The sequence below is a fragment of the Diadema setosum genome, chromosome 4, assembly GCF_964275005.1.
Source record: "Diadema setosum chromosome 4, eeDiaSeto1, whole genome shotgun sequence".
Taxonomy (NCBI): domain Eukaryota; kingdom Metazoa; phylum Echinodermata; class Echinoidea; order Diadematoida; family Diadematidae; genus Diadema; species Diadema setosum.
The window spans coordinates 6,467,877-6,487,286 of record NC_092688.1 but is presented as its reverse complement, the minus strand read 5'-3'; the positions used below and the strand labels follow the sequence as shown (position 1 = coordinate 6,487,286).

General features: G+C 38.6%; 1 protein-coding gene across 1 annotated transcript; it reads right to left on the bottom strand.

Annotated features, from left to right (window-relative positions):
• Positions 1-4,219: 4,219 nt before the first annotated feature.
• Positions 4,220-17,631, bottom strand: LOC140226803 (small ribosomal subunit protein mS23-like). The gene is made up of 5 exons (XM_072307228.1): positions 17,493-17,631; positions 14,744-14,905; positions 14,269-14,349; positions 8,413-8,554; positions 4,220-5,810 (listed from the first exon to the last, which is right to left on the bottom strand). Exons 1-5 carry the CDS (start codon positions 17,537-17,539, stop codon positions 5,721-5,723), a joined length of 522 nt encoding a protein of 173 aa, XP_072163329.1. The 5' UTR covers positions 17,540-17,631; the 3' UTR covers positions 4,220-5,720.
• Between the last annotated feature and the right edge of the window lie 1,779 nt (positions 17,632-19,410).

Genomic DNA, 19,410 nt, shown 5'->3' with positions numbered 1-19,410 from the left:
CCGTCTGCCTGTATAATTCAGTTTCCCAGAAAATTAACACCCTCCAACCCAACGACGAGAGAAATAGTTGTAGCAGGTTGAGCTGGATGGTACGTTTCCGTGGCTGCGAAGGGCACATTTTTAGGGTGGAAAGGATTACATACAGGGTACAGGGTCTGGGAAACCAGACTGATATCTCAATACAGTTAAATAATTACACTCACTGGGCTGGCACAGCAAAAATGTCGAAAATAGTGTGTAAATAACAGGATTTTAAAATGTTGATATCTTAGAAACTTATTTTGGTACAACTTTATGAAAAGGATGCAATAAATTTGTGTGAATTTAGATGTGGCAGCCATCAACTAGGCTACACTGCTTGAAGGGGCGTTATGAGGGTATTCGTTGACATAATAGATATGTAATCTTTGTAATTTACGTGTGATTGGTGACAAATTCTATTGTCTTTTGGGGTGCGCATAAATTCTAGAGGAGATAGGACAATATGTCCCAACTTAGTGTACAAAACTCCCAGACACGCTGAAAATGCATAAACTAGTTGATACTAAAGATGTCAAAACACTGTCAAAACTTGCCAAGTTTGTTCACATTATTATGTTAGTTTAGGAGATCATAAGTATTAACTGTGCATGTAAATACAGTGTAATATATATATATATATATATATCTTCTTTTATTGTTATGGTATTGTTATTGTTCATTCAGTATCAATAAGACTTGAGAAAGAGCAAATCGCTCGAAAATTTGTGCCAAAATAAACTGTTGGTAATTACAACATGAACTTGGTTTCAGTTTTATTTTTTATACAGTATGCCCCCCCCCCCCAAAAAAAAAAAAGTACAATCAGATTTTCACATCGATAGCACCCAACATGATTAAATTGTCTAAATGCTACTTCAGGGTCTTAAAATATAACATCTTAGCTCTATTTTGCAGAAAACCCCATTCAATTTGGCTAAGCGGTCACAGAAAAATGTGGATTGTTGTAAAGCAAGTCATGACTCTGATTCTTCCAAGTTTAGCACTTGGATACTCTTGTGTGTGAACACAGTAGATCGAACTTGGAGGGAAGAGATTCCTGACATGCTCTAGAAAATTCCTAATTTCTCATTGATCCCTGAAGCAAATCGAATGGGGTTTTTTGTAGGATGTGGGCAATGAGTTATAGTTTCGTACCCTGAAATTGTATTGGATTGATTCACTACTTTTAAAGTTATCATTGCAGAGTCTCATATTTTTTTTGGACATATATCATACCAACATGTGGACAACTACTACTATATGTGTGTGTATTAGGCCCTATTCTTGTAATAATTTATTTATTTATTTATTTTTTATCCTTCAATTTTTATTTAACAACATCAAACAAAATTACATTGCCTGGTCAATCAGCATCTGTAAAGGTCAGTGGGATCATGTCATTGTGACAGGCTTTGCACAAGACTTCATCTTCTTTTTGCATACAAAATGTCCGTTAATTCATCCCTATTTTTCTGCTGAGGAGAATCTGTTATATCAGACATCTTAAACGCAGACCCATTTTACTATTTTGAAGACTTAAAGACTTTCACTCTTTTCTTTTCTTTATACCTCTGTTGTTCCTTATCTTGTTTGATGTTGCCTCCCTATTCATCCCTTTCCATCAGTGGTTGCCCCCATGGTCCTCAGGATCATTGCTGACCCTCCTCTGTCTTTTGTCTGTCCACCCTCCTGCTCTAATCCCCTCCCTTTAACTGTTGGGCTTCTTGCCCATGACCTCTTCAACACCCTCTCCTTTTGTTTTCTTTGTTCTGTGTCCCCAGCCTGTCCTTACTGTCTTGTTGTGTAAGTCCTTATCATGTGACTGCTTTCCCTGCCTTTTTGTCATTTTGCCTCTGACGAAGACTCTGCTAGGATTGAAAGCTCAGGCCCCTTTGACTTCATTGGCTCGTCACTACTGGATAAGCAGTTTTCAGCAGTTTTTTTTTTTTTTTTTTTTGCTACACAAGACTTCAAGACAACACAAAAATAATAATCATGATAGTTTGTGTCTGGGGGGGGGGGTGTTTCATCAAGTTAGTCAGCGCTGACAATTTCAGCAAAATCCTTGGTTTTGATTGGCTGAGATGCTCTGGTCACTGACTGTTACTATGGTAATTGTCAGAGACTGACAACTTGCCAGCGCTGACTAACTTGATGAAACACCCCCCTGATGTCAGTTTATATTTTCAAAAAAAGAACAATGTGCATGCATGTGTGTTGTGTGTGTGTATGTGCCTGTTTTTGTGCGCATGTGTACACATTATACACTGGTGACTCTTGAACATCTATTAAATGTGCTTTCCAAAATGACAAGTACTAGCTACTTTCTGTTCCCCGAAATGTTCCACTGATACACAAACTGTTCTCATTTTCTTTGCATTCATTTAATATCACTTCAAACTCCTGCTGCAGTGTTAAAGGGTGTGTACAGTTCTGGTTGAGGTGAGGACGTAGCTTTTAACGTTTTGCGAAATATTCAGAAACCACTCTATGAGATGTCAAAGAGCATGCAGTTCTAAGGGGTATCAAAAGTTTATTCGATGAAAATCGGTTTTGAAATGGTTGAGACATCCAAAAACAAGGTGAAACAAAGAGATCCTAATAAAGTTGTGCCATGTCGCCTTTTATTATTAGCACTTTTTTGGATATCTCAGCCATTTGAAAACCAATTTTCATCAAATAAACGTTGAATCCTTCTTAAAATTACATGCTCTTTCATATTTCATGAGAGGCTTTTCATCGTCTCAATTAGGAATGTTCAAAACATGAATCTCCACCTCAACCAGTACTGTGCAGTCCCTTTAAGTCCACTTTCCTAATTTTTATTCAACAATTCTTAATTCACAGAGAATTTTCCTTTATGAATATATCTATATAATATCTATCTCTCTCTCCCTCCCTCTCTCTCTCTATATATATATTTGTATACATATATATATACGGATATATAATATACATTGGCCCGAATTCACGAAGGTGGTACAAATGAAACCATGGTTTAAACCATGGACAAAAACCATGGAATGCCAAGTGTCGCATGGGATATTTCGCTACGAAATCAGTCATTTCGTCGATGAAATGATTATTTTGTAAAGATATGACAACATTTTGTAACTAAATGAACATTTCGTCCACGAAATGATAATTTCGTTAACGAAACAGTCATTTTGTCGACGAAATGACCAATTTTGTAACGAAATATTCCGTTTGACACTTGGCATTCCATGGTTTTTGTCCATGGTTTAGACCATGGTTTCATTTGTACCACCTTCGTGAATTCGGGCCATTGTGTATATACTGTGTATATATATATATATATATATATATATATAATCTTTTCTTGCTGTTCTTAATGAGGTCCATCTCTCTATAAACAGGTGGCCTGCTTTAAAGAGTAATGTCAGTCATTTTCTATCCATATCCAAGCAAGGAGGTTCAATAGATGGAGTCACAACAGCTTCATTCCCTTTGAACCAATTTTGATAGAGCCCAGCCACCCAAAAATATTTGAAGCTTATGCCACACTGGATCTGCCTCACACAGATAGGAAGACAATCGATTCAAGTCTCCTTGCACAGTGACCAGCCACTCTCTCAAAGAAGATATATCTTCATGATGGTACCACATAATTACTTATTGTCATCCTTACTAATAAACTATGACAGTACATAATGGTAAAGACACAAGGATGCACAAATAGAAATTGCACAAAGACCTATAATTTGGAAAGACTAGTCAAGATTACTTGACTAGACATGTCTGGCCACTAATCTGGCATATCAATTCATAAAAATTCTGCTTGAAGGTTACACCCTATCAGATTTGCTTGCAGAAATTAAATAGGAAAAGTGACAAAATCAATTCTCCAGGAGATACAGTTTCAAATACTTTCACAACATTCAGCTCTGATTTACACTTTTGCACTTATTTCTGAGCAGGTTTGACTTTTCTTTTTAAATTCGATCATTAGGTGAAATTTCATTTCATTTGATGACTGAAGAAGTAAAATAAAACCTGACATTATGTTAAGAGTTCAAAATGAATCTTCAGATTGCTCAGAAAGATGGAAGCATCAGATCCCAATTATGAAAGGCACAAAAACACCTGTGGAATTCTTCTGTGCATCCCTAAAAAAAACTGTTTGAATAATATTATAGCCAGTTGGAACTCCAGGTCTCAAACCTCCTTGACTAAACACAGCAGACCAGTCTCCCAACATGTTTAAATATCAGGCATACCTTTATTACAAAAACTTTTCAAACACCAAGAAGTTTGTGTAACATATGCCCGAGGCTTGCCAGGCATACCAACAATCAATGTCTGTAAACTTAGCACAAACCAAGCACTGAAATGCTTCGAGTATGAACTGGTGGGTGGAAATGCTTGTCAAACCACCCGGACACTTTCATTTCACACATTTGGGTTTGCGCATGGTTTGTGGCATTGGCACCTACAATTTCATGCCAATGCAGGAAACATCCATGGCAATGTGTGGAAGGATGGTGGTCAATGAATTAAATACTAGACAGAATTATCAACATGTTCAAAGTTTTGACATTGAGGTTACATTATGGGGCAAATTTTCTGAACCTTTCGGGGGATCATGCATCATCCTTCAGGAACTACATGTACAAACTGTGTTTGTGCAGTGTATGCGCAAGCTTGCCTTTCCAGTGTCATATGTGGGGCAGTGCGTGATTACATGAACCAGTTGAAACAAATCACATGACCAAAAAGAAAAGTGACCACTGCAAGTATGCCGTGGCATTGAATACCAAAGCATGAACAATTCATGCATGTGTTACTAAGTCCTTTGAGGAAAAATCTCATAAATTTCAATACAGTGCACTCCGACAATATTGAAATTCTGGTTAAAACAAAGTAAAAATTCAGGCTGCAATATTTCCACTCTATGTATTTTTTATCATTTATTTGTTTGGTTATAACAAAATTTTGATATGATGAAAGAAATATGCTGGTCCGGAGGACTTTTGTTATATTTGGAGTCAACTATACTCTAGTTCACTGGCTGATTGGGAGGAGGTTATTCTATTTGTTACATAAATGAAGGTATGAAAATTTATATACTTTTAGGAAGCATTCAAATGGGTTGAATATGAGCATCATTTCTCATTGCATTTATCATCGTGCATTACTGTACTTCAAATATCATGTGCATATTTTCCATTTCACGTTCTGACAAAATACACAGGTATATTTTCATATTTATCACATTTGCCCAGCTGATACTGAACTACACCAGGCAAATAAGACCACAGCTCTTACCCTCTTCATATCATCTCACAGTAAGTTTCATGCTAATCACATTTTATCATTGTATGAGACATCAGTGCTGAAGTAAATTATATGCGTCCATGATGTTACTTCTCTTTTCTCAAAATAAAAAGGATCTTTATTTCTTTGCCGACATTTCCAAATGATGCTTTACATACTCACACTTTATGTCCAGAGACAAGCCATAAACCATTTACTGCAGAAAAAAAAAAAATGCTACTAATGCCATGCCCTCCAGAAGTTTAGCGATACTGCAGTATCCTATTGGTCAGAGTAGGACTGTATCTGCACACTTCTACAGCTTGCCCCATTGTCCATGGTAGTTCTTTCGTGACAAGGAGTGCAGTGGTGGTTAGATGGCAATCAAGTCTTTACTGTCCTCAAGGAGGCTCACTGAAGTCTGGTCATGTTTTCTCAATCTCGTTCTTGTTAAGGGCATCTTTCAATAGCTTAGCGAGCCCACCCAGCTCTGGTGGGGCATCTGGAGTCCTTGCCTGGAAACACAATAAAAAGGGGTGGGGGGAGTTCATAGCGATATGGACACACAAGACACCTACAGAGTGTTGAATAAAAGGATATTCTCACAGCTTAGGAGGGTGGTGAAGTGCAGTGACTGATTCCTGCAATATGTGACCCCCTACAACAAAAGGACCTGAAAGTCAAGGGAGGTAGATTTTTTGAAAATAACATGACATTATTTCATGACTCTTCCGCTACAATTTCATATATAAAATGAATTTAAAAAAAGTACTCGGTTGCAGAGAAATATGTAAATGATTTTATGAGACCATGTCGAGTGGTCTAAGAAATCAGCATTTCAAGAAAACCGCTTTTAAAGTTTTCCTTCTGACACAATCATGATCAAGGGGAGATAAGACAGTTTTCACCTCTTGAATATAAAAACATTCCTTGCAACCTCTGCGATGTTCATTCAAGTTTAGCGCCAGCGGTCTATGCATGACCAATCAGTAACCACAATGTCACGCACTGACCAATAAGATTGCTCCCTTGCTGCTATGAGTCTATCTGCGGCACTAAATCTAAATCTTCGGACACGTTACTGTTCAGTTGAAAATCAGAACTAGAAGTGTCGCTATGGCGACTGGTATGCCTTCGACATAATGCATGATTCGCCAAATAGTAAAATGTCTTCACAATGTGTGATGACAGTTTCGCATAACTGGCAAAACAATGAAATGACAGGTTTGTCAGAAATGTCTTGAATGTTCACTTTCCTTGAACTAGGTTTGCTTTAATTGTCTAAGAGCACAGGTACATATGCAAGTATTTGGGGAATTGAGGATTTTTTCTTGACTTTTAACCAACCCTACTATAAGTTTATGCATTGAATAATTTTCAAGGTATGAAGAAAAGGTGTAATTTTTAAGGAGTTGACCTTGACCTTTGACCCTGACTGACCCATGACCCCTAAATTCCCTAGTTAATCCCTGCCAGTCAATGCATGCGTACATGTACCAAGTGCCATGAAGATACATTGAACCATTTGCGAGAAAAGTGAAATTGTAACATTTTCACCTGACCTTTGACCTTTTGACCTTTTACCTTACGACATGAAACTCTCTCTGGAGAATCATTACGCAGTAGTACATGTCTACACTAAGTTTCAAGAAAATACCTTTGGGCATTGCATAGACAGGGGGAAATGGCAACATTTTTAGCATTTGACCTTGACCTTTTTACCTTTGATCTCTTGCTAATTTCACTAAAAAACTACTCAACTAATTGCCCAATCATACTTCATCCTTGGACCAAGTTTGGTGAAAGTTGCTTCATCCAGTTTTTAGTTATCACGTAAATAGATAAATTTTAGGATTTGACCTTTGACCTCTGTCCGATTTCACTCAAAAACTAATCAAGTAATTGTCCCATCATACATCATCCTCAGACAAAGTTTGGTGAAATTTGCTGGATCCAGTCTTGAGTTATTGCGTAAACAGCCGATTTCACCTAAAATCTAATCAAGTAATTGCCCCATCATACTTTATACTTGGACCAAGTTTGGTAAATTCCAGTCAATATTACTCAAGTTATTGCGTAAACGAATGCGGACGTACGTACGTATGGACGTACGTACAGACAACCCGAAAACATAATGCCTCCAGCACCACTTCGTGGTGGAGGCGTAAAAATCATGCCCCAGAAAAAAGGCTTTGATCATTTAGCTTCAAAATTTCAGCAGATGATGGACGAAACATTAGACTACAAAATTATGCCCCAAACAGAAATTTGATGGTTTTGACCCAATTTGATGATCTGACATCAAACTCGATTTTCTCAGATAAGCCGCCAGCAACTTTCGGATCCTTTTGTCATGGCGGGTCACATATCCTCTGGCACACAATGTAACCTTCACTCTGCTTTCTTAATTACTTCCTGCTAAGAAAATAGATTTGTTCTTTGCTTGCTCTCTTTGAATCAATACGATGATGTCAAGAGATGACTGCATGCTTCTTACTCACAATATTTTGAGGGTCAGAGTTCACAATGCCAGACTATCTGGTTCTTAAATATAAACTTAGAATTTTCAGTTGGCACAATTACACAAAAAGCAAAAACTAAAAGCTTAATATGCACCAATATGGCAATATCAGAAGGATATCCTGCAGTGTGAGGACTGAAAAGGAGAACAAACAAGGCAAACACCAAGCAGGTCTCGCCTGCATATGACAATTTGTGATTATAGCATTTTTTCAATGTAAGTTCATTGACCTTTTTTACCTTTGACCACGTCAGACTTCACCCATATTCAAACTTGACTAAAATTTGTAGGTTATGTCACTGTGGTGTAAGTTTGGCAGTCATAGCTCAAAGCTGTGAAAGTTAGAGAGAATACACCAAATTGTTGACAATGCCAATGCCGATGAGGAGGAAGGAAAGTGACGCCTATGTCTAGCTTCCACTAAGCGGGCAAGACAGAGGTAAAATATCAGATGGGACAAGTAATGCCATAAAATTCTGAAGGTACGAAAATGGAAATTGTTGAAGATATGAATCCAGTTGAGAGGGAGTTCTGAAAATATCAATCTAATATTAATTATACAGAGATTTCTTTTTTGAACCAGAGCTAAAACTCACCTCCTCCTTTGGCTTTTTCTGTGGAGCTCCCTTTCTCCGGAGGTTAATGCCTTCTGCAGCCAGGGCAGCTTCTGTTGCAACCATCAGTTCTTCCTCTGTCTGACTACCAGCTGCTTCAAGTTCCTGGTACTTCTGAATGTATCTGAGTTTAAAGGGATTATTTGGCATACAGGGAGTAAACCATCTACACTCCATTGGATCGGCAGAATCACCTAATTGACACATAGTTTTTAAAGAGCAAATGTGTTTTATATCTTTAAACATGCACACAAACACACACACCACAGAAACATTGTACGGGGTTCCTTTGGATTTCAAATGGATCCAGAGGACAAAGTTGTGTCCGTAAAATGCACCTGGATGTATACACAGTCTTGAATTTCTGGCATACAAGGGAACCAAATTGATTGATTGATTGATTGATTGATTGATTGATTGATTGATTTGATTTGAATTGATGGGTGCTTTCCAAGAAAAGTGTCAGTGGTAATATTGTTAATCCTCTCAACCCCTCCCCCATCCAGATTTCAAAATGTTTTATGAGACAATGTCGACAGACAAGAGTTTGTCCACAAGCAATAGATGCTTTATATTTTAAAGTGGGTATCTCATTGGGCTAGAGACTAGCTGGTGAACTGATGCCAACTCGAGTCTCCCTCATCCTATTCTCCTGAAATGTAGCCGAGTCTCTGGGGAGTCGTGAGAGAATCTCAGATGTTCAATTTTTTCAAAGACTCCAGGGTGCTACATAACTTTTTTTTTTACCACTTGCCCGGTCAGGCAAGCAGATTTTCAAATTGTTGCAGTACACTTGCCCAAACAAGAATTTTACTTGCCCAAAGAGAAAGTCCAAAGATATAAGAAAATGATATAGAAAATCACTTGTAAAGTCAAGGGCTTGATAAAACACACTCATTTGAATAAACAGCACATGTGCCGAGTAACAAACTTGGTTCGATAGAGTGTTGGTGTTCAATTGCATTGGGTCTTCTTCATGTAAGTGTTGGAAAGTAAAGGTGGCTGCAAAACATTTGCTTGCCTAATTCGGGCAAACATATTTTCTCATTGTTCAAAAACAATGGCCTGACTTAGAGATTTTTACTTGCCCCGGGCAATCGGGCCAGTGCTTATGTAGCACCCTGGACTCTTTCCACACCAGTCTCCAGCTGGTTGTGGAGACATCTCGGAGACGTCTCCTTCTAGTCACAGCCAAGGTGCAGAGATTTATTTCATTCACGAGGTCTCTGAGATGTCTCTGTGACTTTGTGGAGACCCATTGGTGAACTACTAGAGACATTGTGGATCCGTCTCCGCAGCTAAGAAGGTGTCTCAGCAATGTCATGGCAACATCTTTGAGACTTCTCAACAAATAAATTATGACCTAATTTGGAGATGTCTCTGAAGCTGCCGTCCCGTCATCTCCTTGGTGAGAGAGCAAGCCATTTTTGTCTCCTGAGTCACAGCAATTGATCAGTTGTGTCAATTGCGGCAGTCGTGGCAATTAGTAAGATACACATGAATGTCCTTATCAGTGCTCAACATTTGAAGGCATAGCAGATTGAACAAACATGAATGATCACAAACAGTTCACCAAGTTAAGTTTACAAGGGACACTCTGGGTACTGCTCATTCACTGTTCCTTGTCAGACTCGACTTGGTATCCTACCACACCCAATGATTGCAACATACCTGCATCACACACTAGAAAACTGAGACTGAAGCTTTTGACATCATCATGGACACGGACATTCTTGTGTGCAAAACAGCCATTACAGGAATATGTTATGCTTGTGTGCAAAATAGCCATTACAGGAATATGTTATGCTGCCCTCTATTGACTACTACTACTACTACTATATATCAGTTTTATAAAAACATTGGTCTCCTTTAAATAATAAGCTTACCTTGGATCAAACAATTTACTGATACACAAAACATTTTGAATTGGGGTAAGACAGTGACCTGCAGATGGCATATTATGCACATGTATGATAAACAAAGGCAGGTGTACATTACTGTACTTCAAGAGGGCTGTGTAATAATTATGACCAATATGAAAAACAAAGAGACCCAGGGGTCTAGTGCCCATGCTGGCATCAAAAGTTCACCTTCCATTCATTCTTGTGTCCCATTATCTAGGTACATAGCAAACTTGGGGGTGGGGGGGGGGGGGGGGGCTTTGAGAGGCCTCCAGGGGGCATGGTGTCCTTGTACTCTATCACACTGGCAATGATACCTGCTAAGTACACTATAATAGTATAAATCGTCGGTTGAGAATGATAAGGGCGTTAAGTTGCCACTAAACCCATAGTGTTCACGACCACTTCATGCCCTTCTCATTCTCAACAGACGAAATTAGAGTCTATGAGAGCATGCATTTTCAAAAACGTCAAAATGTAAAAACTTAGTTTATCACTTAATATTTTGCTACTGGTGATAAGCACAATCAGGGTATGCAATCATGACTTTCTCACTTTAAAAAATTGTAACTTCTAAAAGAATGCACCAACTGACTTAAAAATTCACATGCAGCATGCCAAGACATCAGTAATCACATGTGGTAAGACAATAGCTAATTTCTTCTCATTTACTGTTAATTATTAAAGATTAATTACCAAAAAGTCCCCCAAAACCCACGTAATGCGTCAAAAAAAGCGTTTTACAACTTACGTAAAATCAAGATTTGAGGTCCATATTTTAAGTCTACCCCTATGTGTTTGGTATCAAATTAATGGATTTTTTCCTGGCATTGCTTGCATGCAATAAAAAACAGTGGTTCTTTCAGCTGGAGAAAGTTATAAGGTCTGAAGTCCCATCCTGGTAGGAGTGTAATGCTGGCTTATTTTTGTGACATTGTGACCTTTTAACCCATGCTGTACAGCTATACATGGAGAAACAGCTTATTTTTTCGCTTTTCCTGAAAGTACTGAAGACACACTACAATATGGTGTGCTGTTTGCCAATAAATGTTCAGCCAGTTTTGAGTTTTGAGCCATTTTCAAATGCTGAGTAAAATAAGTGCAGCCGTTTTTCAGTACTTTCAGTTAGGTATATCCTGATTTGACTACTTTAAAGAATCTTTTCCCCTTATTGAATATCCTTGTTTTTTTAACCATGAATTGTACATATGTAGAAATCTATTGTGTGAAAATTTTAGCAAATTTGAGCAATAGGAACTTATTTTTTTATATTTTTACAAATTGCTGAGCATAAATAAGACCGATACACGCCCATGTAATACTGCATGAAGGTCATATGATAAGTGTTCCGTGTTCATATTTCAATGCTTGTTCAATTTCTAAAGATATCATAAGCAAAAACATAGTATTTTGGCTTAATATGTCATTGTTTGAGTGTCACAGCTTGGATATCAACTCAAGTCATCATAAATCTCACATTCATTCTTCTATCTGTGTTTACAAATATGAGAATTGATCCAAACACTGTGCGCACATTCAAGGTCAAACTGTACAGATAATTTTTTAGATGAAAAATATAATATCTTCCAAAGTACCAGCCCTAATTTCATAAAAATTTGTAATAATGGCCACTATATGTCTGTTACCTATTCCTGAAAGTTTCGCCTCTTCACTCTCTGGCAAAAGTGAAATATGATAAAATATGTAAAAGTGGTTTTATTTGAATTCAAAATAATGCCTACAAAATTGATCATCCATTTCGAGAAGTGAAAATATGAAATTCATTCATATTTTGTGATATGTCATGGCTATGTGCTGGTGGTGAATGAAAGGGATATTTATCAGGAATATCTAACAGCAATATCAGATGAAAAAAGCATTTTCCTTTTTTTTAATGAATTTTTCCAATATATTAGTCATTTCAATGTAATTCGACACCCCTAATTTAAATGCTAATTTATGCGCAGTTTAATGCAAAATTTTGACTCTTTCTTTACATGAAATGAAAATTTGAACACTCAGCTACAACAAACAACAAAAAAAGCATTTTCACCAAGTTTTTTCATTTTTGCCCTGTTACACAATTGCATACCCTGATTGTGCTATTGACCTACTGTAAAAGTGGATATTTTCGTGCCAGATTTGATTTTTTTTTTTTTTTTTTTTTTCATGGCTGGGTAAGATAAGTTTCTTATGTTTTTAATTCCATGGAATTAAGACATCCACAACTGGAACATATGGCAAGGAAAAATATTCACATGCTTTAATTTTCGCGCTCGTGTCTGGTTGTGCGAAATGCGCAAAAATTCAAACTCTGTGAAAATTTCCACTTTTGCAATAGATGATGATTTGTAAAGATTCCTTAAAGGTAGGGAATCCTATTTGCACGCCTTACATAAATGAAGAGTTGTATAAATACAGTGGTATGTTGAAGAGAGTATCATTTTAGAAACTCCCATAAAGTATTGCAAGTGGAAGGTAACATTTAGTACATTTTTTTGACCATTAGATTTTGAACTGAATTGTTTTCGGGGCTAACCGTAAATTCCAGTATATTACTAGGCTACCTTTGCAGACCCATGTACTGCATGTGTGTCCATCATGTATATTTTGTGAGAAAGTTCATCAACACTTACAAACATTTCTATATACATTCTTGCCACACACTCTATATGTTATTACATCAGCTCTTGTACTTTTAGATTTGTGTTTATAGATCACAAATACAGAAGAATGCAACAAAAAGGCTTAAGTGTGGCTGACACACAGAACTACAGAGTAGTTGAGTTTTGTGCATTATTCAATTTTAGATAACTGTTGACTTCCAAATTTCTAAGCAGTGGCCTAAGCAAGTTCCCTGAGGTTCATATTTAATGTTTTGCTGCATTTTGGGAGGTCTGTAAAAGGTATCCCCTACCTTTAATATGGCTGGGGGAAATGGTGCCTATCTCACCAAAGTGATATCCTTTCACCCGAAAGATGCAACAAACTTTGTACCTGGCAAACTAAGTGAAAATCTATCACTGGGTTTTCAAGGACAAGCTGAAAATGTCAAAAGTTTAAGCTCAACACATGGATGCACAATCTGAATTGCATTTTAAAGAAAATGCTGACAGAAGTGGAATTTATCTGTGTAGCCACATGCTGAATTTGGTGAAACCTGATCTTAGATGAGAAGATAGATGCATCTTATTTATGTCCCAGGCCACATTCCCACTCATATCACTGACCTGTCAGGACACCAGTGCAGTAATCATGAACAACATTCTTTCCGCTGAGAATCATCTCAATGCAATAACACTTGGTTGTACTACTTGCGGATCAGGAAAATGATTAAGATCTTTGAAATTGGCAACCACACTCAGCCCTCATGGGAGTCAAGAGAAAAAAATCATAACAACTTTGCATGTCCTGCCCACACAGAAAAATTTTTCCACGGTTTAGTTAACATCCAATGAATATCAAAGAAAACAAACATGTAAAATGTAATGGAATGACATAAAAACAATGCACAACATATCACTGAGAAAGATCGCAATAGCTTACTTTAGCCCATGGTTCAAGAGAGGAAACACACATCTCTTGAAAAGCTGATTTCTTTCATTTCTAACCAAAACATCCACTGTCCTTGGTAAATTTTCACAAGAGTGGCATGTGGTTAAATCTATGTGAAATAGTTTGCAAATTTAAAACCGCAAAACTGCCTGCAAGCCATATTTCTTTGGAGGAGTGCAACTTTCCATGTTGACATTACAATGCGATCATAATTTCAAATAAATTACTCTGTGTCAGGGAGATCGGACAATAGCTCATTTCAAGATCCATCTATGAATACAATTAATACATATCCCAAGGAATGACCTTTCAAGGAATAATGTCGCTACACACATACATCACACATCCTGTACTTTTAAGACTAGTATAACCTTTTTCATACCTGTAACATATTGATTGTTGGACTGCACTTTGGTTAGTCAGGTCTATGGTCTGCTGGTTTCTGTATGTTTGATAGAATTTCCTGCAAAATGAAAAAACAGCAAACAACCCACGTCATCATTTTTTATCAAATAAACTTTATTTTGCAAGATCAACACTCTTTTCTTTCCTTTTTTCTCATACATTTTCAAGTAATATCACATGCAGATTTTTTTGACTTTTTTTTTAAAGAAGAAGAAGTGCATGATTCTAGCTGTGTGATACACTTAGATTGTATGAAATAAAAAGAGGAAGAAATTGCTGATGTGGTGACTGATTCACGTCAATTAATTTCTTACATTCAGATCACTCTCCAAAAGGCATTTGATTTATGCCCCCATAATTTTGTGTGAAAACTATATAAGTGCTTCGGCATGAATAAGGAAGGACAAAGCAACAACAACTTTTTTTCGCAATGCCCAATCTTGAATACATACGCCCGTATTCTGTCCTCTGGATAAAGCAGTTCTTGAAGCGGCTCCGGATCGATGGACTGGTGGAAGGTCGGCTCTTGTTTGGGAGGAAAAGCCGCCATGACGTCATACCAGACAGGCTTGTCGGCTGGCTTCATCACACCAGCCCTAATTAGATCCCGCACTCTGCAGGATGAAAAGGAAGGTGTCAATCAGTTGCAATGAAAAGGAAGGTGATTGTAAAGTTATTCAGCTCTCTGGAGTCAAACAGGCAGTTTGTTGTTGTTGTTGTTGTTGGTTTTTTTTTAGTGAAGAATGAAGAGAAAGTCAGTAATCCTCTGCCCTTCAATAATGTTTGAGTCAAGACCATGTAGTTATACATGTTTATCAATCTCAGGTAGACAATGACCTATAGTATTTTTGTCAAACCAACAGAGGGCAAGTTTTCCTCGCATCTGGTTGCAAGTACAAGTACATGTATGTCTGCCCACTGCCAACAAAAGAAATTAGAAATGACATGCAACAAACATGATTTCCTAACCTGTTTGAATTGCCATCATCTGACTCTGCTATGAGAAGTTACCTCATACATGGCACTAGCCCCTCATCTAACAATAGAAGTGTTTTAATTTTTGATTCTTTACATGCAAAGCCAAACATTTGCTTTCTCTAGAAAGATTCAGTTCTAATGATTTGAAGACAACACCTCTTTTGACTTCAATTAGACTCTACCTACAAACAGTACTAGCCCTGCATTCCACGTGCATCAGTACCATAATCCCCATCCATGGCATGAGTAATCATATCCGATTCTGAGTTCATTAACCCTGAACAAAGAGGTCTAGCCAGGTCGTAATACTACTTTGAGTACTACTACTAGGCCTAGTTTACTACAAGGAATACCTATCACTATCACTAGTCAGTTAAATCAACACAGAGAGCCTATGCTATTATATTCCCTATATTCTACAGCTAGAGTCAAGAGATCTAGATCTAGGACTTATGTAGTTATGTAGACCTCTATAAGTTCATACGCGATGTGCAAAGGACTAGACTAGTGTAGAAATGTTGTGTATTCTTTTAATTTTGGCTTGCCTTGGCCTTTGTAAAAGTCATAGTCTACCCATTGATTAACTACACACAGCCCAGTCACTGTAAAAACACACGTGGAGACGCCGTGCTCCGTATGGCGGCATCTCGTTGGGCTACACTTTGCTTAACTGCGACTTGACCGAAAGATCAGTCTGTAGCTTGTCGTCAGGGATATGTTCTGCGGAGACTACATCTGGCTTCACGGAATCCACTCCTGTCTATGGAGGAGAGCCTTAAATGTCAAAAAATGATTTTGGCTTCCTAAAACGCAACTTGAGCAAGCGCCCATCTGCCATCAAGACAGCATGTTAAAACCTTCTTGTCCTACCAATCGTGGAGTACGCCAGCTGCGTTTGTGATCCTCACACAAAGAGGAAGAAAACCAAGGTCGAATCCGTCCAACGCAATGCCGCCCTCTTTGCCACAAATAACCGCTCACGAGAAAGTAGTGTCACCACCATGCTAGAGCAGCTGAAGTGGGACTCTCTCGAACACTGGAGAGCCATGGCCAAAACCACCAGGATGTTTTGCATGGCCAACAACCTCACTCATTTATATCATTGACATCTGCATCCCTGATGATCGATTCACCCCCCTTATTAAACACTGGAGTCAAACTACAGGACACAACGTCAACAAGAGGTTTGTCATCCCTAGAACCCTCACATCACTCCGAAGAGGGACATTCTTCCCACTCCCAGACACCATCTGCCTGTGGAACCACCAGCCTCAGGCTCAAGTCAAGATGTAGCACTTGAACTCGACATCACTTGACATCTTAAAGTTCAGATCAAAGATCAAAGAAGTCAATTTTAACCACCCAGGGTAGCGCAGGATTTTCAACTTGTACAATTTTTTTCATTTTTTTTTTTTTTTTTGAAACATGTATAAATAGACCTATATTTTTGTACATTCTTATGCCTGGTCCTGGAGTCTCATGTTTGTCACATGTGCATGGGAGAGCCAACCAATTTTGCAAGTATACTCTCCGGACTCAGTTTCTGCAACCCCGGTGCGGGGCGCTGTAACTAGTATTTGGAATTGTAATGTTACGTGCTGGGCCTGGGGAACTGGTGCGGTTAGAGCCAGAGGTTCTGCACAGTGGTAGATCTACAGACAGTATACAGTAACTGCGACCAGCCCCAACGCGAAGCTCCCACAGGGACACACTCCACCACAGACTGCACATTAGTCATTAATTTACTGTGTACAAGGAGCTGAGGAGCGCCCTGGCAATGGGGTGGCACAACAGCTCATAATTTACATAGGGCCTAGATCATACTCCACCATCAATGACCATAAATAGATAGGAAGAAGTAGAAAGAAGACTCTGAAGAGACGTGCAAACAGATTTTTCTATCTAAACTGCGACTGCGAACAGCCCGAATGCAAAGTGTTTGAGCTCCTACACAGCTTACAACTGTACACATGGTACAAGGGAGCATCACTGCCTGGGCTACCATTTGCTATGATGTGTGGTATTCGAACAACAGCGAAAGCTTTGCTTGCGAGGTGTAGAACTTACCACACAATATTGCAGGTATGGGACTGAACTTAGATAACTCGTATCTCGTAAACCCACTAACACTATAACAGTATTACAGACAACAGTGGCAGCATCAAAATTGAGAGAGTTCCAATATTCAGCAAATTGAAATTTTTATGATCTGTGGGTACTCACCTTGTAAAAATGGTGCCAAGCTTTTCTAACCTGCTTAGACTTGTCATTTTGACTTTAATTTTCACAGCCAGATACTGGTACTTCAAGCTCGTATGTAGACGCACGTATTACACGCGCACACGTACACACACAATACACACACGTGTCCGCTCTCTAGTCTTTGGATTGAATCAATCTTCGACTTCGTTCGAGAGAGGGAGCTCCGCGCCCGAGCCTAGCGCTAGCTTGGTGAAACGCATATACACCTGCTTCCAAAACTGGCTTCTCTCTAAAATGTTCGAGTTGAAAAACATTCACAATACATTCCCTCTTTACTTCAACCTCATTAGAAAAAGATGACATGAAAAACTTAGCTTCCTTCACCAAAATGGTGACAAACTAATTTCACTGATGCTCTTGCTATATATTGTTTGCTCTTTTTCTCCTTTTTTTTTTTGCCGTTGACTTCTAATACTCTGATGTATGTAAGCGTGTTATCTTATCTTGTTTATTATATTCTCCTTACAATCTCTTGTAATCTTGTTCCATACTTACCTTGTGGACACCGGGTCCCCGCCCCCTCCCCTAGTCTATTATATACACATGGCGCACATTACTATCGCATTATTTTGTTTTTATGTAGATCCAGTGCTGTACTCCAATGTAGGGGCCGTAGTATATGGGCCGTTTTTTATGGCCATTGTATGGGCTGTTGAAGCACACGGGGTGAGGAGTGCGTGGGCCCCTGAAGGCTTCAAGATTGCCATCAGAATATCGTTTGTTTTATTACTAGTATATTGTTTTATCCTTGTTAACCCCTTTTGAGGTTTTGGAAGGATCGTTTTTTATTGAAATTTGAAATACATTGGACTCCCGTTTTAACGCAGTCCTCGGGACTGGCAGTTTCCTTTGTTATATCGAAATTTCGTTATAACCGAACAAAATAAACAATAAAAATACATATAGACCGGGGGCCCAGAGCATTTATTCAGCTGAAAAGGGTCACACTTTTTGATGGTCTCATCATATACGGATGTGGCCAAGGGTCAATAAAATGAATTGCTGGCAAGTCACATCCTGTACCGTAAGAATAGGGACCACAAAAAGGGACCCCGAAAAATGGATTTATTCAGCCGAAGGGGGTCACGGACAAAAGTTGGTGGATATTGTTCCTTTGGGTGTACTTATCATGAAAACAGCAATGCCAGCTATTTTAACCTGTACGGGGCCCCAGACAGTAGCCCCAAAGGGCCCCACAAATATGGTGTTATTCAGCTGAAAAGGGTCACGGCTAATTTCTTTTGCAATGGAAGTAGTTCCCAGATATCCAAAACACCAATGCCAGCTATTTTATCCTGTACGGGGCCCCAGACAGTAGCCCCAAAGGCCAAAGGGCCCCACCCCCATAGGCCCTACGTACAAACACACACAAACATTGATTTTATTCAGTTGAAAAGAGTCACGGCTAATTTCTTTTGCAATGGAAGGAGTACCAATCAGAGATATCCAAAACACCAATAGCCAGCTATTTTATCCTGTACGGGGCCTCAGATAGTAGCCCCAAAGTGCCCCACCCCCTATAAGCCCTACGTATAGGCACGAACACACACACATTGACTTTATTCAGCTGATAAGAGGGTTACAGCTCGTTATTCCGAAGATTCGTTATTCCGAAGATTCGTTATTCCGAAGGTTCGTTAATCCGAAAATGAAATAAGACTCGTTATTCCGAAGGTTCTTTAATCCGAAAATGATATAAGGTTCGTTATTCCGAAGGTTCGTTGATCCGAAAATGAAATAAGGTTCGTTATTCCGAAGGTTCGTTAATCCGAAAATGAAATAAGGTTCGTTAATCCGAAAATGTAATAGGGTTCGTAATTCCGAAGGTTCATTGATCCGAAAATGAAATAAGGTTCGTTATTCCGAAGGTTCGTTAATC

What these genes read in the sequence shown, in the direction of transcription:
- LOC140226803 (XM_072307228.1), bottom strand. Translation starts at nt 17,539, where the DNA reads ATGACAAGTCTAAGCAGGTTAGAAAAGCTTGGCACCATTTTTACAAG. An exon ending in CTTGGCACCATTTTTACAAG is followed by an intron (nt 14,906 to 17,492) that starts GTGAGTACCCAC and finishes TTCATCCTGCAG; the next exon opens with AGTGCGGGATCTAATTAGGG. An exon ending in AGAAAAAGCCAAAGGAGGAG is followed by an intron (nt 5,811 to 8,412) that starts GTGAGTTTTAGC and finishes TTGTGTTTCCAG; the next exon opens with GCAAGGACTCCAGATGCCCC.